We start from the raw sequence: 25660 nt of genomic DNA, 5'->3' as shown, positions 1-25660 counted from the left end.
AGTGCCACATTTCAGTGCCCATCAACGCCACATATCAGTGCTCATCTGAGCTGCCTTTCAGTGTCACCCATCAGTGCCAGTCAGTGCCACCTATCAATGCCAGTGAGTGCCACCCATCAGTGCCAGTCAGTGCCGCCTATCAGTGTGCATCAGTGCCACCTATCAGTACCCGTCAGTGCTGCCTATCAGTCCCGCCTAACAGTGCCAGTCAGTGCCGCCTATCAGTGCCATATATGAGTGCTGCCTTTCAGTGCCCATCAGTGATGACTGTCAATGCTCATCAGTGCAGCCTATCAGTGCCCATCACTGCAGCCTCATTAGCGCATATCAGTGAAGGAGAAAAATCACTTATTTACAAACTTTTACAACAAAAACTAAGAAAAAACATTTTTTTTCCAAAATGTTTAGTGGTTTTTGCTTTGTTTAGGAAAAAATAAAAAACCCAGAGGTGATTAAATACCAAAATAAAGCTCTGTCACAAAAAAATGATAAAAATTTCATATGGGTACAGTGTTGCATGACCACGCAATTGTCATTCAAAGTGCAACAGCGCTGAAAGCTGGAAATTGGCCTGGGCAGGAAGGGGGTATAAGTGCCCTGTAGGCTAGTGGTTAAGATAATACACATTGAGTTTCCATATTTTAAGCAATCCATAAAAATGATATCAAGAACCATACAGAGCCAGATGATTTAATCACACAGACCTGAAAAAGTAGCTTTATGTTTCTTTATATTTTTCTGTAGTACGATATATTAAGTGCAATGGCTAAGCTTACTATAAGCAATGCACAGCCATCCATCTGGTAAGCATATAACCAAGCCAAACCAGTTTCTACAACTGCATTTGCAAGCACAGGATGTTTAAGCTCCATTTCTCATACAATGTGGAATCTCAAAGTGTGAACTGCTTCTTCAAGATAAAAATATGATTCTGTTTTCTGGTAAATGTTGCTAAAAAACGGGCCACAATTTCATGAAGCCGGAGCGTTACACCTTGCAACTCAGAACTAATACTAAGAGTCAGAAACAGGAGGCAACATCAATGCATTAAACTGTTCATAAAATCACCAGTCAGCTCATATATAACTCATTGAGAAAACCTCTCTCTAGAGAAGGCATGTCCAAAGTCCGGCCCGCGGGTCGGTTTAATACGGCCCTCCAACAGCCCTCCCTGCTCTGTGTAATGTGGCCCTCCCTTCTATGGCAGACAGTCTTCTGCTTGAGAGCAGAGGGCAGTGCGCATGCCTGACTGCGGCGCGTTCTCCCTGGTCTGTGTAAATGCGGCTGCCGCACGGCCCTCCCTTCTGTGGCAGACAGTCTTCTGCTTGAGAGCAGTGCACATGCGTGACTGCGCCGCGCTGGGAGCGACAGAGGGCGGTGACGTCAGGGCCGGGCTTCCAGCATGAAGTGTGTTTCTCTTCCCCTCCCGGCTGCCGAGCAGAGACTTCAGCTCCAGCTACCTTTTTCACCCTTCACATTAGTGCAGGTAAGTTTTTTTTAAATTTGTTTTCAATGCATTGTGAAAACTCAGCTGTCAGTTGATCTTAATGTTATCAAATGAAAAGTATGTCGTTTGCAATTAACTTGGCATAAAATAATTTATTTGCATTTAATTGTAATGGTTCAAAGAATGTTCGGAAAAATGTTTGGCCCTCCACCATGTTCACTTCATCCAATCTGGCCCTCTTGGAAAAAAGTTTGGACACCCCTGCTCTAGAGTCTTTCTAGCTGCCAGATAAAATTACAGTCAAGTCTCTTCAAACATTTCCCCAGCTTTATTACAAAAACTTAGGCAGACCATAGACTGTGTAAGTTTCACATGAAATTTGCATGATTCCCCCATCAACACACAGTGCTTATGGGGGAATCCCTCCTGCTGAGCAATGGTCTTCTCCCAGTGGCCGCTATAGCAGCCAATAGTGATAATCGCAAGTAAATCTATCAGGTTGGTTGTACCCAAGTTGATTGATCAATCAACTTGGTACATTCAGCCTGCCCAGACAGGGTTCGAATCTCATCCGGTTCCTGCTGAACTGGCCGAGATTCAAACCAGCTATGGCCAGCCTTACCTTTTAAGGATCTATACCCATAATGTCAAATTAAACTGCAACCAAGTCATTTTTTTATAAGTTATGTATGGCACAAATCGCACCGCATCTGCACCAAAAAGGTGCAGGACCCTTTTTTGGGTCCGCGCTAGAATCGGATCGCATAGGTATTCACACCTATGAGATCCGATTCTGCATAACGCACAGCATTTTGCGGACCCATTTTGGGGTGTTGTTAACTTAGCATACAAACCCGCAGCGATTCACATAAACGGGGTGCGATTATGATGCGGTGCGAATTTGAACAGAAAACGCTGCAAATTCTGGACCGAATCAGTGTGAACCCAGGCTTACCCCCCTTAATGACCAGGCCATTTTTTGCTATTCAGCACAGCGCTATTTCAACTGATAATTGCGCGGTCATGCAATGCTGTACCAAAACAAAATTTATGTCCTCTTTTTCCACACAAAAAGGGCTTTCTTTTGGTGGCATTTGATCACCAATGGGTTTTTATTTTTCGTGATATAAACGAAAAAAGATTAAAAAATTTGAAAAAACAACATTTTTTTTACTTTCGGTTATAAAAAATATGTAGTAAACTCAAAGTTAGTCATACATTTGGCCAAAATGTATTCTGCTACATGTCTTTGATAAAAAAAAAAATCCCAATACATGTATATTAACCACTTCCTGTCCGGATACTTTTACCCCCTTCCTGTCCAGGGCAATTTTCAGCTTTCAGCGCTATCACACTTTGAATGACAATTTGCGCGGTCATGCAACACTGTACCCATATGAATTTTTTACCATTTTTTTTTAGACAGATAAAGCTTTATTTTGGGGGGTATTTATTCACCGCTGGGATTTTTATTTTTTTTGCTATGTAAATGAAAAAGTCCAAAAATTTTGAAAAAAAGTGTTTTTCTTATAAAATTTTGCAAATAAATAATCTTTCATCATAAATCTTGGCTGAAATGTATTCCGTTATCTTTTTAGTAAAAAAACAATAAGCCAAATTAGTTTATAACCACAAATTATAATTTTTAAATATTTTGTTTACATTTTTATATTATTATTTATGTTTTTTTTTTTTAACATACTGTCACCCTAGCAGTAGTACAGTGTCACCATGGTGACACTGTACTATTTGTGGGGGGTGAAGAAAATTTTTTTTTTTACAGTGATTGCTTTTACACCCATATAGGATGTAAAAGCAATCATTTCTCCTTCTCTCTGTCTGCATTCTTGCAGCCATTGAGAAATACTGAGTGAGCTGTGATTGGTCACAGCTTGTCACATGGTACAAGGCTGTTGTGAATAGCCTTGTACCATGTGACCTCTGTGATCATTCACAGATTTCACACATAGTAAGCAATGATGTCACAAGTGACATCTTGCTTACTACTTTGCATGTGATCACTGATTGGGATCGGGATCCCGTCCGACGATCAGTGTTTCACTGTGTCCGGAGGACACAGCGGGCACCGGATCGCGGTGCTGCGCGCTCCCACGGAGCGAGCACAGCTAGAATTGGCGGATGCCGTTTATGAACGGCAACCCGCCCCTGGAGTGCCACCGTCCTGCCGTTTATAAACAGCAGGCGGATGGCAAGTGGTTAATTCCTTATCACATTTCTTGAGGTGCTAAAATGCCAGGGCAGTACAAAAAAAAAAAAACCCCAAATGACCCTTTTTTGGAAAGTAGAAACCCCAAAGAATTTTCGGAGAGGCATGTTGAGTCCATGGAACATTTTATTTTTTGCCAAAAATTATTGGAAAATGACAATTTTATTTATTTATTTTTACACAAATTTGTCAGTTAAATGATTATATGTTGCTCATGCATGCCATGGGTATATGTGGAATAACACCCAAAAACACATTCTGCTACTTCTTCCAAGTATGGGGATACCACATGAAACTTTTTGGCCGCGTAGCCACATACACGTCTCCAAAATCCAATGACCACCTCCAGGCTTTCAAAGGGCATATTTCCTCATATCACTTCCTCACTACCTATCACAGTTTCGGAGGCCTAAAATGCCAGGATAGTACAAACATCCCCCACATGACCCCTTTTTTGAAAGTAGATACCCCAAGGAATTAGATAAGAGGCATGGTGAGTATTTTGCAGATATCATTTTTGTCACAGGGTTTTGAAAAAGAATGAAAGAAAAGAAAAAATACACCTTTCCAAAAAGGGGTCATTTAGGAACGGGGGGGGGGGGGGGGGAGGCTGGTGCTTTTACTATCCTGCCATTTCAGCACCAACTTTAGAAACCTTTTCTGACACTTTTTGTTTACTTGAAAAAAAACTTTTTTTTGCTAGAAATTTACTTTGAACCCCCAAACATTATATATTTTTTCTGTCATACAGTATTTGCGCAGGAATTTTTCAAACGTAAATTTTTTGGAAAGAATATACAGTCAGGTCCATAAATATTGGGACATCAAACACAATTCTAACATTTCTGGCTCTCTACCACAATGGATTTGAAATGAAACAAACAAGATGTGTTTTAACTGCAGACTGTCAGCTTTAATTTGAGGGTATTTACATCCAAATCAGGTGAACGGTGTAGGAATTACAACAGTTTGCATATTTGTTTGTGGTGCCTGATTCTCTGAGCAGTTTCCCCCCTCTTTTTTGGTTTAGGAGACACCTTCGGTGACTGAGCCATTTTTCTAGCTCTGCATATAGTTGTGTTCGCGTGGTTCCTGTTCTAGGGCGCTTCCTGGTAGGCTGTCTGGAGATACATATACTGATCTATTATGTAGTTGTCTGTACTTGTTCAGAACATAATACTGAGAGTTTACTCTTGTACACCCTTACTTTGATCCATTTAATGCCATTTGTCTACCTTTTTGTATACACTGAATTGTGTAGTCCCTGGCTATATAAAAAAAATACATAAATACAATATATATATATATATATATATATAATATTATGCTGAGTAAATGGATAACAAACATGATATGCTTTAAAATTGCACATGCCCGTTCCAACGGGGCAAATAACATAAATTTGTAATATATATATATAGGCGACGATTTAAAAGGCTTTACAGGTCACCACTTTAGATTATACAGGAGGTCTAGTGCTAGAATTACTGCCCTTGTACTGACGTTCGTGGTGATACTTCACAAGCATGGTTCAATCTCGCATGGTCACTTGCGTTTGCCTTTACGCGCGAGCATGGGGATGGGATTGGGGGTGAATTGTTTGTTTTTTTTTTATCACTTTTTATTGTTATCACAGGGAATGTAAATAATCCCTTTGATGACAATAGGCAGTGACAGGTACTATTTTCTGAGAAATCTGGGGTCAGTTAGACTCTAGATCTCTTCTCTGGCCTTAAAACACCTGATTACACCAAGATCGGTGTGATCAGATGCTTGTAAAAGCAATCCAGCGGCTAATTATTTATTTCAGGTACTTATTAGTGGCGAAGATTGTTTTTCCATGAAAGCCGACAGCCAGCTGAAAAAAAAACGATACCAGAATGATGCTTGTAGCTGCAGGCATCATCCCAGTATATCCACTCAATGTCCAGTGACGTACCAGTACGTTGCTGATCCTTGTTGGGCATATATGTAACATCAGAGAACATGGGCATATGAAGAATCGGGTCTGTGGACCAATATGGCAGCAATTCATTCTTTTTTGCAATGCATATGTTGAGGGTTAGGCCAAAAAAAAGTTTTAAATTCAGAAACTGTGATAGGTTTCCATGTCGATTGTCTGGCAAGAGCTGAATTTGGGTGGGCAGTGATGTATTGTTGTGCGTGTTAAATTGCTGTTGCCCACAATCAATTGATACAAATATTCCGTAAAAAACAGCAGAGTAGCTAAACACTAGTGCTGACAGCGAACGTGGCTGATCCTGCTAACAATGAGTTTTTGGGGACAAAATACAAAGGAAGCACTAGTATAGTTCAATTCGTGATCAATATATTGATCTGTACAAACGCTATGCTAGTAATGGTGGTGATTAGCGACCTACAGCATGAGTGCAATAGTGTGAGGACAATCTAACGCTAGCCGACTCTGGCTGTGAGGGGCATTAACTGACCCTGATGCTATCTGATGTTGCTACTGGCAGTAATGCAATGATCAGTGGAAAATTCTATATACTGACACTGTACTGACTGGGTGATCAAAGAGTTAAATGTGCTAATCCAATGTGTGCATGTATAATGTAGTGCTTTTACTCTGTGCCATGTTAAACTTTTTTTTTTTTTTTACTATTTTTTTTTTTTTAAATACTTTTCATCAGAGTAGTGTCATGTTATCATAGTAACCATAGTACCATATTTACACTTTGCATTGCATGAGCTTGCTTTGAACTGTCGTGAATATGTCAAGTTCATGACAATTCAATATCATAGTGATCTGTGATTGGTTCCAGCTGGTCACATGGTAGAGGGTGCTGTGATTGGCCCCATGTGTTATGTGAGAGCTGTAGACCAATCACAGCTCTCCAGGAACAGAAACAAAGTTTTTATGAATCAGATTGATTCATAAAAGCATTGTGATAATGTGATCGCGTGATCACCGGGACTCAATTACTGGGATTCTCACTCTGCTGTGTCCAGTGGACACAGCGGACGTGGGGGGGGTAGGGTTGCATGCCCGCTTGGGATATAGATTATATCTATCTATCTATATATATATATATATACACACACACACACACACACACACAGCGGACATGGGGGGGTAGTGCCCTATATACATATACACACACACGCACACATACATACACACACTTGTATACATACACACACATCTAATATCACCAAGATGCCAGGAGAAATTAGAGGCTATTCACGATGTTACATCCGTGAAAGGCCAACACATAGGGAGAGATATCCATATAAGTTATGCCTGATTTAAGGATTCATTCCATTCCATTATTATTGTCCTTACCAAAATGTGCTTTTAATCCATCTTTTAACTGTAGTTTTTATATTTGATGACCCCCAAATTGAAAATAGGTATTTCCATCAAAGAGAACGTCAGTAACAAGTTTCCAGTCAGATCTAATATATATAGGAAATAGGAGTTTGTATCTCTAAAACTAATGACAGGAATGGATTTCTTCAGAGGCTTTAACACAAGCAAAAGGCGATCTGTTTTTAGACATGCAACTGTTATTTTTTTCAAATTTCACAGATGACTCAGAAAATAACTGCCAATTCTTGGAAAACATCCTGGTGTGTTAGCTTTGCGAATTGAGTCTGTGGCTAATGTAGCTACTTATTATGGATGTAATCTACAGTAGAATATAAAATACAATGCAGATCCCACTAAAAGAGGGATCAGACAAATTAAATAATAATAATTTAAGGTTTTAGATCAGCCCTTCTTCACATTTTGTCCCAGAGGAACCCCTGAAATAACATAGGTCTCAAGGTACCTTTGTTTAACCAATACATTGGGGATAAGTGTGAAAATGCCCCTTACATTGGGGGCCAGAGGGAAGAATGCCACCATTACAGACAGCTAAATAGATAGTTGGTGTCATGCTGCTGCATCTGCCAAGTGGCTTTGGCTCTGAAATTATGCAGGCATCATCAATGGGAGGTCAATCAGCCACAGCTCAAGGAACCCCTAGCAACCTCTGGAGGAATCCTAGCTGACAACAGCTGAAGTAGATAATTAAAGCCTTCCTGCTCTGTTAAGGAACTTTAGATTGGAAGAAAATAATGATTTGTTTTGTAATTACGCAGAATGAAGTCTGCTGCTTAATTTAGCTTTTTAACTGCCAAACACCACAGAGCTCTTGAAGGGCCAGTGTACTTAAAACTAATTTATCAGTGTTTGGTAAATGATAGAGGGAAAAGAGAACCTCCTGGTGTCACTGGGAAGGAAGGGAGTGAATATCCTCCTATTGGTTCCACAGGGAGCAATAAAAAACTTGGCAAAGGCTCCAAACTTTCCTTGCAGTATGGAAGTTAACACAGTAAGTTTTAATTTTTTCGATTGCTTCTGAAAAAAAATGAAACTTATGAAAAAAGAAAAAAAAAAAATTTAAAGAAATATTTGGAATTTGTCTTTTAATTATCTTGTTTATTGTTAGTGCAGGGCAAGTCTCTCCCATAAACCATAGGAGAAGATCAAGATCTCCACTGCGGGGCAGACAGTCTGAATGTCAGTTCCATCAGAAATTTCAGAACCATAATTCCACCCCAAGACACAGAATGTAGTCATCCTCAATGTCTGCACATTAGCTTCAGCAAAGACATCATCCTGACTCTACCTCGAGATACCGGCATACTGTGGTCATTCAGAACCAGCCAGATCTGGGGAACATTCAGAGTCCCCCTCTTCATGATCAGCAGAGGGAGGAGTGTCCTGCTTGCAGTAGCTGCTTCCAGCAATTGGAAGAGGGGGCAGAAACCACCAGCTTACCCTGCTCCCACCAATTTCACCACTATTGCATCATGAGATGGGCAAAGGAGAGGGACTCCACCTGTCCTGTCTGCCAGCAAAGGTTCCCTTGTTATACGAAGCGTGTCATTCCTATACCAAATTATGGAACCATGACCTTCATCACCCCTGGCTCACTCGGGGTCAGTGGGGACTCATTTTCCATTAACTTTGTTAATGGAGAGCCAACTATACAAGGATTGCCAGGTAAAATAATAATAACCCAATTTTTGTTGAGTTAGTGGAGAAATCCTTCTACTCTGTGGAGAAAACTTGGGTTGGTTACAAAATGAACAACAGCTTTGTATTTGCCAAAGCCGAGTACACACTGTCCAAAAATCAGCCGATTCCGCAGGAACCCACTGACTTTCACTGTTTATCCAACAGAAGCCAGTCTAATGACCAGCTTTTGTCAAAGGGACATGCTGGAAAACCAGTGTCCAAATAGCCCTCGCAGCCAAGGGGGGTGGGGGTGAGTCCCCCTGTCACAATACAATAGCACAGCGAGGGAGGTCACCACACCAACATCGCTTGTGTTGGTACGGTGATCTGTCTGCTGGGTTGAACAAAAAACAAATTTGCAGTGTGTAACAAACTTAAGAATCATGTCTGCTGCTTTATTCAAACGGTCTGCTTAGCTGCTAGACAACATAGAAGCTCTAAGATTTACCTGCTGTATGGTTTGGGTCAAACACATGGGGATCAATGCATCCTCCATATAAATATACAAACAGTTATAAAAAATTAAAGGTAATCATATTTATGATGAAAAGTAGGTTAGAATTGCAGAAAATTGTCCCATGTTTGACCTGCCCTGGGGTTCCCTGCCCTACATCTCTACATCTGTAGCAGCAGTTACAGAGGGAGGATTTATTCTCCATATTGGATACTAAATATATTTGATAATCTAGAGAATGCAGTAGAAGGACATTCTGCCTGGACATTCTACTGGTACTGAGAACAATGTCTCAGGACCACCGCTGTGACTTTATACAAATGGAAAAAAAAAGTTATAAGTAAAGAAATAACATTTGGATTATGTCTTTAGCATTAGAGAGGAAAGAAGCATCTCCCATTTACTAAACATCATTGTTTTTGTAGGCCACAATTTTCCCATCCATCATATCAGAGAATCCAGAACTTCAATATAGTTACATAGTTAGTCCGGCCGAAAAAAGACAAAAGTCCATCCAGTTCAACCATAGGAAAAAAAAAAAAAAAAAAAGTTATAATCCTATACCCACAGTTGATCCAGAGGAAGGCAAAAAAAAACCCAGCAAACCATGACCCAATTTGCTCCTGCTGGGAAAAAAATTCCTTCCTGATCCCCCGAGAGGCAATAAAATATTCCCTGGATCAACTTTACCTATAAATGTTATATCCAGTTATATTCTGTGTATCTGAGAAAGAATCCAGGACTTTTTTAAAGCAATCCACTGAGCTGGCCAGAACCAACTCTTGAGGGAGTCTATTCCACATTTTCACAGCTCTCACTGTGAAGAAACCTTTCCGTGTTTGGAGATTAAATTTCTTTTACTCCAGACATAAAGAGTGCCCCCTTGTCCTCTGTGTTGACCTGGGCCCGAGAGCCTGAAGAACAGCAGCCCCAGAGTTCAGGAAGAGATCATAACCCTGACAATAACTACTCTCCGGTAGATCAGAACTAGCAAGCTTCCAGAGTCCACCTGTCTATAACAAGGACAAGGAGGAGTTGCCAGAGTGCAGTATCTGTCTACTGGAGATATAAGAGGAAGCTGAATCCACCAGAATACCCATTTTCACACTGACTGCATTACAAAATGAGTGCAGGAGAGCAGAACCTGTCCACTCTGCTGAGATAGCGAAGCTCACTATGTATGGGTGTCTTACATTTGTTAGTCTTTTTCTATCACTTTTACTATTCCTGAGTAAAAGAGATTGTTTTTAATATCTGGCAAAAACATTTAGAAACAATTTTGAAATCTGACTTTTCTTCTCTCACCTACAGCCCTTGTTTGATCTACCAAATTATGGCTGAATGGTCCCTGTCATTCCCGGAGAATTTTACTCCATGGACCCGCTGATTAGTATGGAGTTTAATCTGGCAGCACAAACTCTGTGAATTCAATAACTGAACAATGACATCAGCAGCAAGTAATCCATGCGTGATATAAGGATAGATTTCCCCCCTTACAATATTATTCCTGCCAACTACTAAAATGGTCACTTTCTGAAAAATAAAGGTCCTTGTGTGAAAGCTTTGTGAAAAGATGTCTTCAAAATCCTGCGCAGTGGTTAAATGGCAATCCAGAGGCTGCTGCTAGCAATAAACACAAATAATTGTGTGTCAGTGAGGGAATTGAATATGTTGTGCTGCCATGCTAATGCTGTGGGAGTCTGGAGGTAATACATATAAAAGTATTTTTTAAAAACTACAATACACCTCCCCCATCAATGTGTATTCAAAATGTGCTATATTGTAGTCCCGGCATTTTTGAGAAATTGCTTTTTATGTTTTAGGGGCATTTGTAAATCACCATAAGCAACAGTACTTTATTAGAGATATACCCCCTATAGAGGGAGGTGTATTATAGCACTTTATTTAATAGGTTGCACCAACACAGACACGTTGAAGATAGGCAGGCATGATCGACACATGCATATTAGGTAATGGAGCACATTTGAATACACATTGATGGGGAAGGTTTATTGTACTTTTAAAAATTACTTTTATATGTAGCACCTCCAGAGTCCCACAACATTAGCACAGCAGCGCAGCATATTCAATTTCCTCCATTGGGAATACAGCCTATTGACACTGGATCCAGTTACTGTGAATGTAATCTGTAATGTTTGCTAAAATGTAGATCCTTATTCCAGAGTGAGCAGACAGGTCAAATCTATTAATAAATTGGTGGATCAGATAAATAAAGCATTCTGCTCTGTGAAGGATGTTTGGGTAGTTACACAATGAACATTGGCTTTGTATTTACTCAGAATTATGACCACCAAATTATATGGATTGCCTGCAAAGCTGGTAAAGGCTATAAAGGCCTTACAGGCCTAATTCACTGATATTTGATATCGCAATTGTTGGTAAATGGTGGAGGTTAGAGTGAAGTTCCTGATGTCACCGAGAGGGAATTGAGTAGAAGCCATTGGTTTCCCAGGAAGCACTTAAACCTAACAGAGGTTCTAAGCTATACCTGCTCTATGCAAAACAAAAAAACAAAACATTTTGTTGGGAGTTTCATTAACTGCTGTGGCTGAACCAGGAGATGGATACAAGAGACAAGAATCTGTCCCCTGAGCAGGCAGAGGGTCATTTGGCTGATTCTGATATGCGTCTTAATAGTCGCTCTTTTCTCCCAAAACAACCCACCTTGACCATTTTTTGGTAACAGTGATTGTTTTGTTAGCTGGTAAAATTATTTAGACTTTTTTTTGTTGGATGAGCATATTTATTTAAAAAAAACCTTCAATACAATTTTTCTTTCTCTCCCCACAGATATACTGTAGCTGCAAAATTGTGGACAGATTATCAACATCACCATGGACCAAGCCATCCGCTTCCATTTTCTTTTAAGATAGATAATTAAGTTAGTTTGTTAAGTTATTTAGTTAAGTTACATAAGGGCAGCACAGTGGCATAGTGCTTAGCACTCATGCCTTGCAGCACTGGTTCCATGGTTTCTAATTCCAACCAGGATACTACCTGCATGGAGTTTGCATGTTCTCCCTGTGCTTAACTGGGTTTCCTCTGGGTACTCCAGTTTTTCCCACTCCAAAGACATGCTTTATAGGTTAGGTTAAGTTTAGTTAAATTAAGTAGAGTAGAGTAGGAACTGGCCAGAGAGGGATTACTTTGATGCAGTTGGCTAGTTTAAACATGCATAGCTATGTATGTGAACTAAAAATCCCTGATTTTATGCAGTTTCCTAGAAAAATTGTATAGCAGTGTGCAGAGGGTTCATTCAACATTTCTAGTGTTTATGTGGTTGCACCCTTTTAGCACCTAATGGGATATATATATATGGATTTTTAGTGTGTGTGTGCTCGCACACAGGTATATGTTATTTCAATTGCATAGTGTAGGTCAGTGAAAAGACCTGAGCTGTAGCTCCACTAAAACTTGTCTTTGTGCCCAATATTGGTGCTATATCCACTGAAGTATGCTATATACAAGTATTTTGCATATTGCAGAGTAGAGTAGGGAGGGGCCAGAAAGGGATTACTTTGACACTGTTGGCCAGCTTAAACATACATAGCAATGTATGTGAACTAAAAATGCCTGAATTTATGCAAGTTTGCTAGAAAAGGGTGTATAGCAGTGTGCAGAGGGTTCATTCGGAGAACAGTATTTGTATCAGGCTGGTCAAATAGTCATTATCATTCACCTACACATGTGCAAAAAATATCATAAAAGAAAAAACTCATCATTGTCCATTTTCTCCATTGATATCAGTAATGTTGTACATCAGACACAGCCGGTCATACAGTATATACATTCCTATATAGTTCATGGTAATTAAAATGCTCATGCTACCTAACTAAAGATGGCCATAGAGGGATAGAATTTAGAACAAAAAATTCTTAAGAAAATTTGTATGAAAGATATATGAAAGTTGTCAAAACATTTGAATGTCATTCAAAAGATGAATGAATAGACTTTATCAAATGAAAACCATATACACGGTTAGAAAATTGTTAGAGAAACAGTTGGTGTCAGTGGAAAGAATTATGCCCCATGGTTGGTGTCAGTGGCAGGAATAGTGCCTCATTGTTGGTGTCAGTGGCAGGAATAGTGCCCCATGGTTGGTGTCAGTGGCAGGAATAGGGTCTCAAGGGCCATATAAAAGGCAAGCAAAGGGCTGCATCCAGCCCCAGGGCTGTAGCTTGCAGACCATTGGTCTAGGCCAATATGATGGTGTCACAATCTTGCCATTAGATTTGTGTCTAATTTTTTCTGCTAAATTCCAGATGATCAAACAAATCAGTTACACCTTTACTAGCTTTGATAAATCTCAATAGAGCATTTCAGGCAAATAGGAATTAATTTGGTGGAGCAACTTTGTTGGACATAAAAGAAAATATCAGTTTTGGGCAGATGCCTAAAGGTTTAGACCTTCTTAGTTTGCTATAAAATTACCCCTACCATACCAGATGCTTATTAACCCTGTAGATCACTCCTTAAAAAGGAACACATCATGAGGTTTGCTACCTGTCACAACAGTTGCTGCCAGTACCAAAGTGCTGAAGAGGTAAAGCAGGGGTGTCCAACGTATTTTGCAGAAACACACTCCAGTCCATTTACCATGATTTCCTATGGGACACATTCACATCTATGCTTTTCTGAACTGCTGCATTTTTGGAATGGGTCAGGGACTTTTTTTAAACACAAAATGCTGCAGAAAACGCATGTAGTGCGTTTTTGACACGTTTCCACATTTTTTATGAGTTTTAATCTGCCCAGCAACAAGTTGTCCGAAAAAAAAAAATCCCACAACATTCAAACAATGCAAAATGCATCCCAAACCATGTCAAAATGTGCATGCAAAAAAAATGCAAACGCACTGCAAAATCAGGCCTAAAAAGTATTGAAAACCCATGTGTTGCGTTTTGATGTGTTTTTTTTTGTCACGTGACCTATGAAAAACGCACCCTAAACGTGGTAAAATCGTACCAAAATCGCATGTTTTCGGCACCCATTATCGGCACCTTTTTTCCTATAAGAAAATAGCTGATTACATTATTTCCGGCCAATACATTTGGCTGCCGATATATCGGTGCATTGCTATTGTTATTTTAATTTACGATGTGCCACTTGATGTGGGCCACCATGGAAGACACTTCAGGAGCTGTACCAGACACATCCAAATAAGAGGAGTCCCAAAGGCATAAAAGACGCTGGGTTGAATACAAGTCTCAGTAAAGAATAGTAAACACGCATATCCACAGATCCCTACATCAGCACAACTGATGTGGATGCAGGGATCTCTCCCACTGCGCTACTGTATTCGGACAGTGAGGACCTCCCACCCCACCAGAGAACACAGATTAGCGCTGCAGCCACTGGCTGCAAGCACTGCTTGAATGCAGATTTTCCAGCAGGACCGTTCAGCAGAAGCCAGTAGTTAGAGCGGCTTCTGTTGGACAGACAGTAGTACACATGTACCAAAATTCAGCCGATTCCTGCTGAACTGGCCAAATTTTGGTACATATATTCTCAGCTTTATCCTTAGAACTGCATTAAATTCACCAAGGAGAGCCAATCCGAGGGAAGTTTGGTCTCACATGCTTATGGTACTCCCTCTTAGACACCTACAAAACTTGCAGCCTGAAAATGATGACAGCAACAAAGATGTCCGTTAGTTGGAATCCAACAATCTACTTACACATTGACACAATATATTTTAAAGCAGCTTTCACATCTGGTTAGAAACAAGAACGGTCATTGGGAAACAGTAAAACAACTTTAAAAAACTGTATACGGTCAAATGTTTTAACTGGGTGTTAGTGTAGTTATACTCCGTGTCCTTTGTTTGCCTTACCTTATAATGATGGGCTCCCGTGTTATGGCTGCAGTTTGTAGTGTCATGGCAGTTCATGTTTTACTCAATCTAACTTGTCCCTATTCACCAGAAGGACAAACAACTTCTTGTTCTGGGTCACGTAGCATCCAGTGCATGCCTAGTCAATTCTCTGTGGTGCATCACAAATGTATGATGGCTAATGTGATGAAACAAACGCATATCTTCCAGCATGGTAAGCTCTGTCACTAGCTTTCACCTGAAGTGCACTAGACTGAGTGACCCAAGGATTGTGGGATATGAAGTTTCTTCACAGGAAGTTTCAGTTCTCACACTGCAGTGCCATGCCTACCTGCTAATCCGGGTAGCAAATGACACAAGATCAATGCACATCTCAAACAGCTAAAAAACAAACAGAGCAGGTAGGAAAGTTTACATTTCTTTTAAAGAAAATATATTTTGTGAAACTTCCCCTCAACTAAATCTGTCCATACAGTATGGACAGTACTAAGGATGGTGCATGTGTGTTTGACCATGTCACAAAAGAATTATAACACAAGCCTCAACTGACATGTACATACACAGGATATATCAAGTCTAGAGAAGAATTTGCACAGAGGTAGGGAAAAATTCCCCCAACGAACATTAAGTCTGACAAAATGGGGACAGGCACCAAGAAGGTGATGTCCATTTGTAGTCTGTATAAAGCATGGTCATACTTTCTGATTTTACCGCTCTTTTTTTTAAAGCCAAACTCAAGCAAAAATGTTTTTGTTTTGGGTCAAATGGAGGAAGATTTAGAAGATCTGTCAGATTTTTATTACTGTCAGTGTCTAGTTGGGTAGTTTTCCCCTGACTTCTTGTCCCTAGCTCAGGCATGTCAAACTCAATAAAAACCAAAGTGTGTGAGTGAAAAATCTTCAAGAGACTGCATTATGTGTCCTGAGGGCCACATTTACATAATTCTGGGAAGACGAATTCAAATTGCAATAGTCATAATACTTTCACAAATAAGAACCCATTCACAGTGTAGGGAAAGCAGCCTAGCTTTCACCATCTCTTTGGGAAAACAGCCTCAAATATGTGTTTGTTTTTTATGTACAGGTAGTGACAGCCCACAGAGGAATTCTGGCTTCAGCCTTGTAGCAACAAGTTTTAGTGCACATTCAGTGTCCCTATTTAAGGCAGCTGCCTCCCCTATAAAAATGACCACGCAAGTCACCTAATTCCCCCTGGTTACTTCAGCGCTCATTCCTAGCTCAACTGGTTTTCTCAGTGCTTTCAACAGACACAAAAGAGCATCTTGGAGAAAGGTGGACCAATAAATGATCCTACCAGTGCTTCTATTACAATAGCAAGATATTAAACCTTCGTCCCTCACAACACAAGATGTGTCCTAATGTCTATATTCGCCCTCAAGAAGGGGTTTTAATATGAATCATTCAGACCCCCTTAATCATCTCCAATCAACTGAGAAAAAAAAAACAGTTCAACTAATATAAGGTGGTGCACAGAAATAAAAATTCTGGACCGAAACTTCAGGATGCAGTTAGCCAAAAACCGAAACCGAAAAAGGACAGTTTTTAAAAAAATATATTGTTAATATATATTTGTATTATATTCGACTTTTGAATTAATATAATGAATTTAAATGAATATGAATTTTAAAAATACAATCCAGTAACGTAAAATAACTTTAATTGAGAGTAACATGCAAAAACTGGACAGAAAATAAGTTGAAATATAAAAAAAATTCAAAAATTTATATGGAGGCGTTTTTGCATTGGTGTCAATGGGGTGCGATTTTAAATTAGAGTCAATAGGGGGCGCTTTTGCACTGGAATCAACAAGAGGCGCTTTTGAATTGGAGTCAACAAGGGGCGCATTTTGTATTGGAGTCAACAGGGGGTGCTTTTTGCATTGAAGTCAACAGGACGCGATTTTGCATTGAAGTCAATGACATTATTGGCACTATAGATTTTCTCTATCTGCAAAATGTCGATAACCCTATTTTCTGCGAGTAGATTTCGGTGGCTGATATATCGGTGCATCACTAAAATCTTGTCACATGTGCCCAAGCTCGTACACGGCAAATATTAACTTGGCTTCCCTTTCCTGCACTCTTTCCAGTGCCAGACATTTTTTTCATGAACTGGTGCCCAAAATGGAAATGCATAGCCAAACGGTAGCCGATGTTTATCTAAAGCCCTTCTTTATTTTTAGTATTTTTAGCTTTGAATAGAGTGGGCTGAAGTTAGAATCTCTATCAGGCTGTTACTGCAAAAAAATAGAAGAAAGAAAAAAAAAACCTAAAAATAGAGTTTTAAGGTGCCCAAAGAATACACATATATTTAACATAAACACATACCCTGCATGGGGATTTTGCTGCTGTCTTTGCCCCCATTAGGAAGATTCAATTTTTTTGTGTCCTGTCCTGGTGACCACTGCCTCTGAGACTTACAGTGATGGAAAACCTAAAATTCTAAGTTGTTACAAACAGGAATAAAGGGGTAATCTTCTAACAGGGACAGCTTTTCGGCCCCTTTCAGAAGGGGCGGACCAGTCAGTGGATCCACCTGCTCAAAAGGGGGATCTCTCCGCTGATCCCCGCTAAGCAGGCGGATGACAGGTCCGTGTCCACTCTGCTGCTGCAGAGCGGACACAGACACTGCACTGCCCGCTGTCTTCTATGCTGTAACTGCCATCTGATCCGATCCACCAGACGGATGGGGAACGGATCACCATCTGTCTGATTTCGGCATACAGGATCGGATCGGATGCTGGTGGGTGTCAGCGGACACCTGCCGGTCCATAGAAGTCTATGGATGGTCCGATCAGGTTGCCTGAAAAACTGACAGGTGGACCTGATCGAACAGTCAGTGTGAAAGGGGCCTTATGGTGACAACTGTCTAAGAGGACAATTTTTCCCTTTTTGTTGTGTCTACAAAACAGAAGTGGAGGGAAATCTCCCCAATGTCACACAGATGACAAAAAAAACCCTCACAGGAGATTTACCAAATTCCTTATGTATTCAAAGAAAGTTTTCACATCTAAATCTTCAAAAGGAAATCAGCCATACGCATAATTTTAGCCCTCAAATGCAAACTTTAAATATAGCTACATTGAGCCTCAGAAGAATAAATCAACCAAGTGATCACAAAAAGATAAGGTAAACTTATTTTCCATAATACCCTGCCATGTCCCCATATGGTATCACATACCCATGTATAGTGATATAACATACTGCACAACCCTGATTATCCCAAGCAGCATGCCCTAAACAGAGTTGGGGGAAAGAAGTTCACAAATCAAGGAAATATGATTTGTTTATGTAGTAGTTATTCCTGCAGGGTGCATGCATCATCAATTAATCTATTTATTACAGTTTAAGTAGACATGAATTTATGGAGCTGTACCTGGAACACATCATTCCACAAAAAATGTATTGAATACTTGGCAAAAGCTTAAAATGGAGCTCCACCCAAAAAGGGAAGTTCCGCTTTAGATACTGGTCCCCCACTCCCCGTCAGGAATTGGCACCTGTAGGGAGCGGGTACCCAACTTTGACAGGTACCTGCTTCCACTTCAATTGCCAAAGTTGTCCTCCCCTCACCCCTCCCATAGTCTTTTAGGACGTGACAGGTCCCAGAAGACTACAGAACCATTCACAAGGTGCAGTGCTACTCGCGTATGCGCAGTGGCCACCCAGCTGTGAAGCCACAAGCTGTCATAGCCGGGTGTCCACACTTAAGATGTAGACATCGGAGAGTGGCTGTTTTTGTAGTTTTGACTGGAGCTCCGTTTAAAGAACACCGAATATTCCCATTCTTATTCCCATCAATTTTCTTTGAGCACTTATGCATTTACTGGTATCCATTTTCCACGAAGGGTTAAAAAAAACCCTATATATGGCATTTCTAAATACTTTAGGAAAAAAAAAAAAGATAAACTGACAGGCAGAAAAAAAAAGAAAACATTACTTGCAATGTAAAAAGGTATAAGAAAACAATATATAAAGTATTGACCCTACCTCCCAGGTGTGAGCTACTTGTGGGGGAACCTCAATTCCAAGCTTCTCCAATCTATGAACTTTATGACTTTCATACTGTCTGTAGCCAGCATAACTTCCACTTGTTCCCAGAAGCACATACAGAGGTCTGATCTTGACACCCAGAGCAAGAGATGCGGCTTGAAATCTCCGTCCATCTGTACAATAAAAACAAGAAACGGTAATCTGCAAAATGTTGGCAATATAATAAAATGACATTTAGGGCCATTTGATGGCGGATTTTACACAAAACATTATACTAAAACTATCAACATTTCAGATAATGATGTCAAGCATTTTACATGCAGAAAGAGAGGCAGTTCATGGAGAAATGGCTAGGCGAAAGAAATGATGCAATAGTCACAGCATAGCTTGCAACAATTAAAATGTGTAGGAGTTAAAGGCCAACCCCATACAAGCCAGATGAATCATTCCTTGGCCTATTTTAGAAAATCAATTAGTAGTATGTGTAGCACTCTATCAAATACCCATTGTTCATTCAAATGTGAACCACAACTATAAAAGAAACAAAATGCATATAAGTCCACAATGCAGTCCCAATGGAATTGTAATAATAACAATAATTACAATCTTCAAAGTATTCTTAATAGTACCAGAAAAGTTTTCACAAAAACAATTTGCAAGCATCCACAAAGATCCAGAACATGGGATATCGTGCAAAATGTCCTTCAAGCTATCCTACAGATCGAGAAGACCATCACCCACAATTGCAAAAATATGCTCACCCTGTTGTATGGACCTCTAAGTTATAGGATGTCAAATTCTGCTTGTGTATATATCTCCATGATAATCTTCCATCCACTCACAGCACTTTTGCCTCCAATGTACCCTGCGATCCAGGACAACTTAATCAGGCAAGCAAACTAGACTACATCGTGCTCACTGTTTCCAAGATAGTATATAAATATAAAAAAATCAAATTTACTCACATGAAGACAACTAACTGAAAGCACCCATGATATTGTGCACGGAAAGCAGTATAAGTTGTCTCACCAGCGTGTCTTCCCCACACATATGTAGTATGCTCACCCCACAACATGGACCTCTTAAACAATAGGAGTTCTACTGGCACTTTAAATGTCTCCCGGGATGGACTCCTAAAGCTTACAGCATCTCCATGTCTGGGGCTTCCAGCAATCCCAAAACCTCAGCAACCAAGAACAAGAACATATAGCCCTCACTACTTCACAAGTTTTATTAAAATATAAAAGGGATTAAAAAAAATATATCACATAAAACAAACTTTCCAGCACTTATATAACAACCTTCAACCCTTACCTTTTGTTCAACCCCATCTAAACACCTACTCGCTTCTTGTGGTCAGTGTAAGCGAACTGCCTCCACACGGGAAAAGTCCACATTTTCTGTTGTGGAGCCAGTTCACAAACACTTCTTCACTGTTCCTGATGGAGTTCTTCTAACTGAAGAAACACGTTGATTGTGACCTGCTAACACCACTTCTGCTATGTCACTTCCACCATCTGGAAAATGTTTGCTTCCATGGGCCACAAAAAGAAGAGAAAGGAAGGAGATCTCGGGGCTGATTCAATGTTTGTACCATTTAACAGCATATTGGATTTTCTTTAATCCTATTTAACAAAAAGCGGGAATACACTATTTCTGGTTTTTGCCTGTCTCTGTTTATATACTAGAGAGTTGGTGGAGAGGAGGAATTTAACCTGTGTGTTTTAAGAATGGCTGTTGCCTAGTTCATTGGTTTCTGAGGTCAGTGGTCCAGTGGAGGAGTTGATATATGGTGCCCTTGGATAAATGAAAGAAAGCACTTGCAGACCCAAGCACTTGGGTTGAGCACTATTATATATTTATTGATGGAATGTTAATATGTCACATTATTATTATTATTTTGATTTGTTGGGAAATGAGTCACTTTAACCGCTTCCTGACCACCCTATATCAGAAATTTCTGCTACAATGCAGCATATTCACGTATATATACACGTGATTTTGCATTTCCGGGTACGGGGTGCCGTGGCTGTCAATCACCGGGTGCAGCCAGTGATTACTCGTCAGTGCCCATTAATTACCAAGGGTCTCTGAAGGGGAGGAGAACTGTTTTGTTTACTAACAGTTCTCCTCCCTGTCAGCTCGGGCACACTGCTTTGGATGGCTGTGCACAGCACAGTCATCCAAAGCAGTGTGCTTACATTGAAGCACACAGACACTGCCCCATAGCAAAACACACCCAGCACACAGTTGACCCTTTAATATTTACACATTTCACATTTAGTCTTCGTGCACACTGGACATTTTTACAGCTGCTGTTTTTGATGCTGTTTTCTACAGCTAGTAAACCCCCCACCATGTTGTCCTATGTGTTCATGCACACAGACTGTAATCAATGTTTTTTGGCTGGAAAAAAAACCCAGGACTAGTGGATTTAGTTTTATTTGTAGACTTTCTTCTATTATGAACAGACTTACTGGCTGGTGATCCAGCCAGTAATTCTGTTGTTTTGAAAAAGAACAAGGCTTGCTGTCTTGCAGATATACCAGTTACAGGGATGAGACAAACCATTTATCACTGACAGGGATGCTTACAACAATCAGCTTTTATTTATTCATGTAAATCCCAATAGGAACAGCAATTTGCTGTAACTGCTTATAAAGAATTAGCTGGACTCTGGCTTCAATTTGCTAGTTATTTAAATCTGCTAGTACATCTAACACTCCCCTCCCCCTAAGACTGACAATGCTGCTGTACATAGGTGCCCCTGTGCTCATTCACCCAGAGCGTGAGCAGTCTAATACAGGGGATGTGTTACTGGCTAGACCATCAGGTAAAAACAGGGTAAAAATAAAGCCTAAAAAAAGAAAACAAAAATGCAGCCGCCACATCTAATGATTGGCAAGCTGCAATATGTTACATTTTTGGTTTTGGGTTTAATACCGCATTACACGATCCAATATTTTAGCAACTGGTTAAACATTCCACAGTTTCTAATGTTTTGATATTTAGCCACAAAAAAAATTATTTGCCTTACACCTCTTCTTCCAACTGGTCCTGCCACACACGTCCTGGGTACCTGATATGCACAATACACTAGGAACAGCGCAGGCTCCAGTTTTGTTCCAAGTACTTGCTTAGGGGTGGGGGTGTAGCTGCTGGGGCAGTTTCCTCTATTGCACCAGCCTGGAGCATGCATTCAAAGGTGGCTCCATTAGACCTGTAAAAGGACAGAGCCACCCAAAAAAAAAGGAACAAGGGAAGAGAGCATTTTACAACTACAGGCTTAGCAAAAAAAAAAAAGCATACTGCAAACATAGTTATAAGGTGCTGAGAATGGAGGAGTTTCAGCCTGCTCGGATCCTAGTCTGAACCCACATGATCAAGTCCGCCAGGAAATTGTCACTGAACTGGGCTAATCATAAGTGGCCAAGGCATTTCCTGCCCTGCAGCTTCACATATACATGCCCCTTGTATACATACAGCATATGGCTGCAGGGCAGGGATTGCCCCAGCACATAGAAAATTTGCCTAGTACAGATGACAGCTTCTGAACACAACCAAGCTCATCTCCAATGCTGCACCAGCTCTAAAAGCGGAACAAAACCCATTAATTTAATGGTTTCCCAGAACCGTTACATCCAAGGCATGCCAGGAATGCTAACGGTCATATCTGTTTGTGCTCTCCACCAAGCGGTCAAGTCATCAAATAACTGGTGTCATAACCGATCACATATGCAGGACCATGACAATTGCAGCTGAAATCGACGCCAAGATGACAGCTTCCTTGGCTATAAAGTAGAGGTTCCCAACCCCAGACCAGTGCCGAGCCATGGCTACTTGAGGGCTGGGGCCGTGGGCTCTGCCTTTTGTCTGGTCAGAGGCCCTGCTGTAGGCTGTGAGCTCCTTCAAACACTATGCTCCCAGTGTCCAAAACTGCAGCCTTTTACACAGGGGTGTATAGCGAAGATAAAAGGAATTTGAAACAGTCTTGTGTCGATAAGTTTCAAATGAATGGGCTGCCCTATTCATAGTTAGTCTGGCTGAAAAAAGACAAAAGTCCATCCAGTTCAACCATAGAAAAAAATAAATATATATATATATATATATATATATATATATATATATATATATATATATTTATTTTCGTGTAGTGTGAAACAAAAGTGAGTTGATATTACGTGGAGATGTGAATGCAGCCTATGCAGCATAGATGGAGGAATCTCCCCTGTTAGATATTGCATCCCGTCAGCCATCTCCAGCAGCTGTCGGAATACCCGAACAGTCGCTGCATCTGACTGGCTGCAGGCAGTTCTTGGCCTGACAATTTTCCACCAGGCTCCTTTGACAAAGAGCCTGTTGTTGACGGGGGCACCCACAATTCGGTTCTGGCCTGATTGATCATAAAATTAACCAAAAAGCTATCTGTGCAGTCAGCAAAACTACATAACCTGGGTTGCAATCTAACATCCAGTAAGTGATTTCTCAGCACCTACACAATCATATACATACTGCAAAAGAGTGTAATGCACCCCCAAAAAATAAAAAAAAAAATATAATAAATCTTATAGATAAAAAGCACCAATATACATAAATCTCATAAAGCACCAACATACATAACTCTCATAGTGCTGAATGTATAAAATTTGCAACATGCAGTTCACAATGAATCTCTGATACCCACATAATGTGATAGGCCCAGGGCCGTTGCTAGACTATTTTCTGCCCTAGGCAAGACCAGCTACTTGCGCCCCCACCCAAAAAAAATAATTTTTAAAAACAACAGTAGACAATATTAAATCAACAAAACGTGAAATTGCTAAATTTCTTTTAATTCGCAAAAATAAGTGCCATACAATGCCACCAGCACCAATATTAAAGACAAAATCAGTGTTATGGATGGACTGTATTTGCGGCTATCAGTGCAGGGTGACAGTTGCAGTGAGTGGAGGATGAAGGATCCACACTCTGACAGATCCCAGGCTGGAATTCCTCAGGCAATGGGGGGGGGGGGGGGGGGAGGTAAACCGCTGTGGCAGCAGGTAGCCCTGCCCACGTACACAGAGAAAACACCTAAACTGAGCGATCCCACAAAGTGACAGATCCGATACAACACAACACTGTGGGATCGTGATGATGTCATCACTCACTGAAACATTTCCCATGTGATGGATGGCCAGCCAGGTCACACTCCCACAGACACAAGACATCAGTCAGACATTACATTCCTCAGCAGATGCAGCTCCGCCTCCACTGATGAATGGGAAAAGAAGGGCTGGAACTCCACAGTGATCAACAGCCACCAGCAGGCTTGCAGTAAGGGACCGAGTCTGAGAGGAACACTGGAAGGAGCGGCAGCTCAGCTGCTACACTGGCCCCAGACACCTCTTTCTTCCTCCCCTCTGCCACACCTGCCCTCACCTGAAGGATCATTCATGACGTGGCACGTCTCAAACAAAGTGCCAGCGTCCCTAGGTGGCAGTGCGTCCTAGGCTGCTGCCTAGTTTGCCTAGTGGAAGCACCGGCCCTGGATAGTCCTCTATTTATGATATAAGTGTCAACCCTGAATTTAAAAAAAAAAGGCCAAAGTACAAATAAGTCCACAGATCTCAAACAAAGTGAATGATCCAAGATACGGTTTCTGAAATTCCAACAGTATTATAAGGAACACACTCCGGCTGGTGACCAATAAATCGCTCACCTCCAGGTTCTGACATCAATAATTAAAGACGGTCAAAACAGTGCGTTCCCCCAACAGGGATATCAGTGATGGCAAACTTGTTACTGTTAACTTATGCCCGCAAGTTAGAAACACAGAAAAAGAAGGGAACTGATAGTGCTCACTGATGGATTTTACTGAAGGTAAATAACAGTATAAAAAAAACTCACAAAGGAAAGACATGAACACCGCTCATCATAAAGCTTATAACAGTCTGATCCCATAGAGAGATCTCTCACTACTATGTGTATTAGCCCTGGCACAGCAAGCGTGATGACGTCATCAACATACCTGTTACCTATACGCGTTATGTCCAACCATTTGGGACTTTCTCAATAGGTACCACCATTCGAACCCCTAATGCCTGCCCTACCATGCACTGGATATTAGGGATCCTCAACAATCTGAATATTGCTCTACGCTCTAACCCACATTAAGCAGACTAGACAGCCATATTGACACTTGTGTGACCTCTTCAGGTTTGATACTTCTTGTGTTTATAAGAAATGTGACAGACCCATTCTATGGACTGGGAGGAAAGGAAATAAAAACCTAGACAGGTGAGGTAGAAGGAATGATTAATACAAGAAGCACACTCACTGGAATGAAGGCTTCGACGCTGATGAGGTGTCAAGAACCTAGAAAAAAAAACATAACAGGCACATGGTTAGATCCTACATATATAACCTGGTACCGAGGAGGACAGCTATAGCATGGTGTATGTGTCCTCCAGTCAACCCTAGGCGAGAAGAACAGCACGCATTGTTTTCACCAGGCTGCATATTATTTCTTTCATGGAGGGAGAATATTGTACCTGGTCAGCCTGCACTGAAGACCGCACGCCCGCCACATGCATAGCGCCATCTTCCTCCTGTCACCCCTGCGCCGGTTATGACTCAGGTAACACAGCCGGGT

The 25660-nt window shown here is 40.8% G+C and overlaps 1 protein-coding gene across 1 annotated transcript in view; it reads right to left on the bottom strand.

The window, feature by feature from the left end:
• Positions 1–25660, bottom strand: part of PISD (phosphatidylserine decarboxylase) — a 55578-nt gene extending 29918 nt beyond the window's left edge. Inside the window, exons 1-3 of the mRNA XM_089653258.1 lie at positions 25560–25660; positions 25346–25383; positions 19024–19199 (exon numbers count right to left, since the gene is read on the bottom strand). Of these exons, the coding sequence (XP_089509384.1) occupies positions 19024–19199; positions 25346–25383; positions 25560–25609 (264 nt within the window). The 5' untranslated portion in view covers positions 25610–25660. The remainder of the gene's footprint in view (positions 1–19023; positions 19200–25345; positions 25384–25559) is intronic.

This window comes from Staurois parvus, unplaced genomic scaffold, assembly GCF_062004578.1.
Source record: "Staurois parvus isolate SC_StPar_1 unplaced genomic scaffold, SC_StPar_1.0 ptg000704l, whole genome shotgun sequence".
Taxonomy (NCBI): Eukaryota; Metazoa; Chordata; class Amphibia; order Anura; family Ranidae; genus Staurois; species Staurois parvus.
This window is presented reverse-complemented; position numbering and strand designations above follow the sequence as displayed.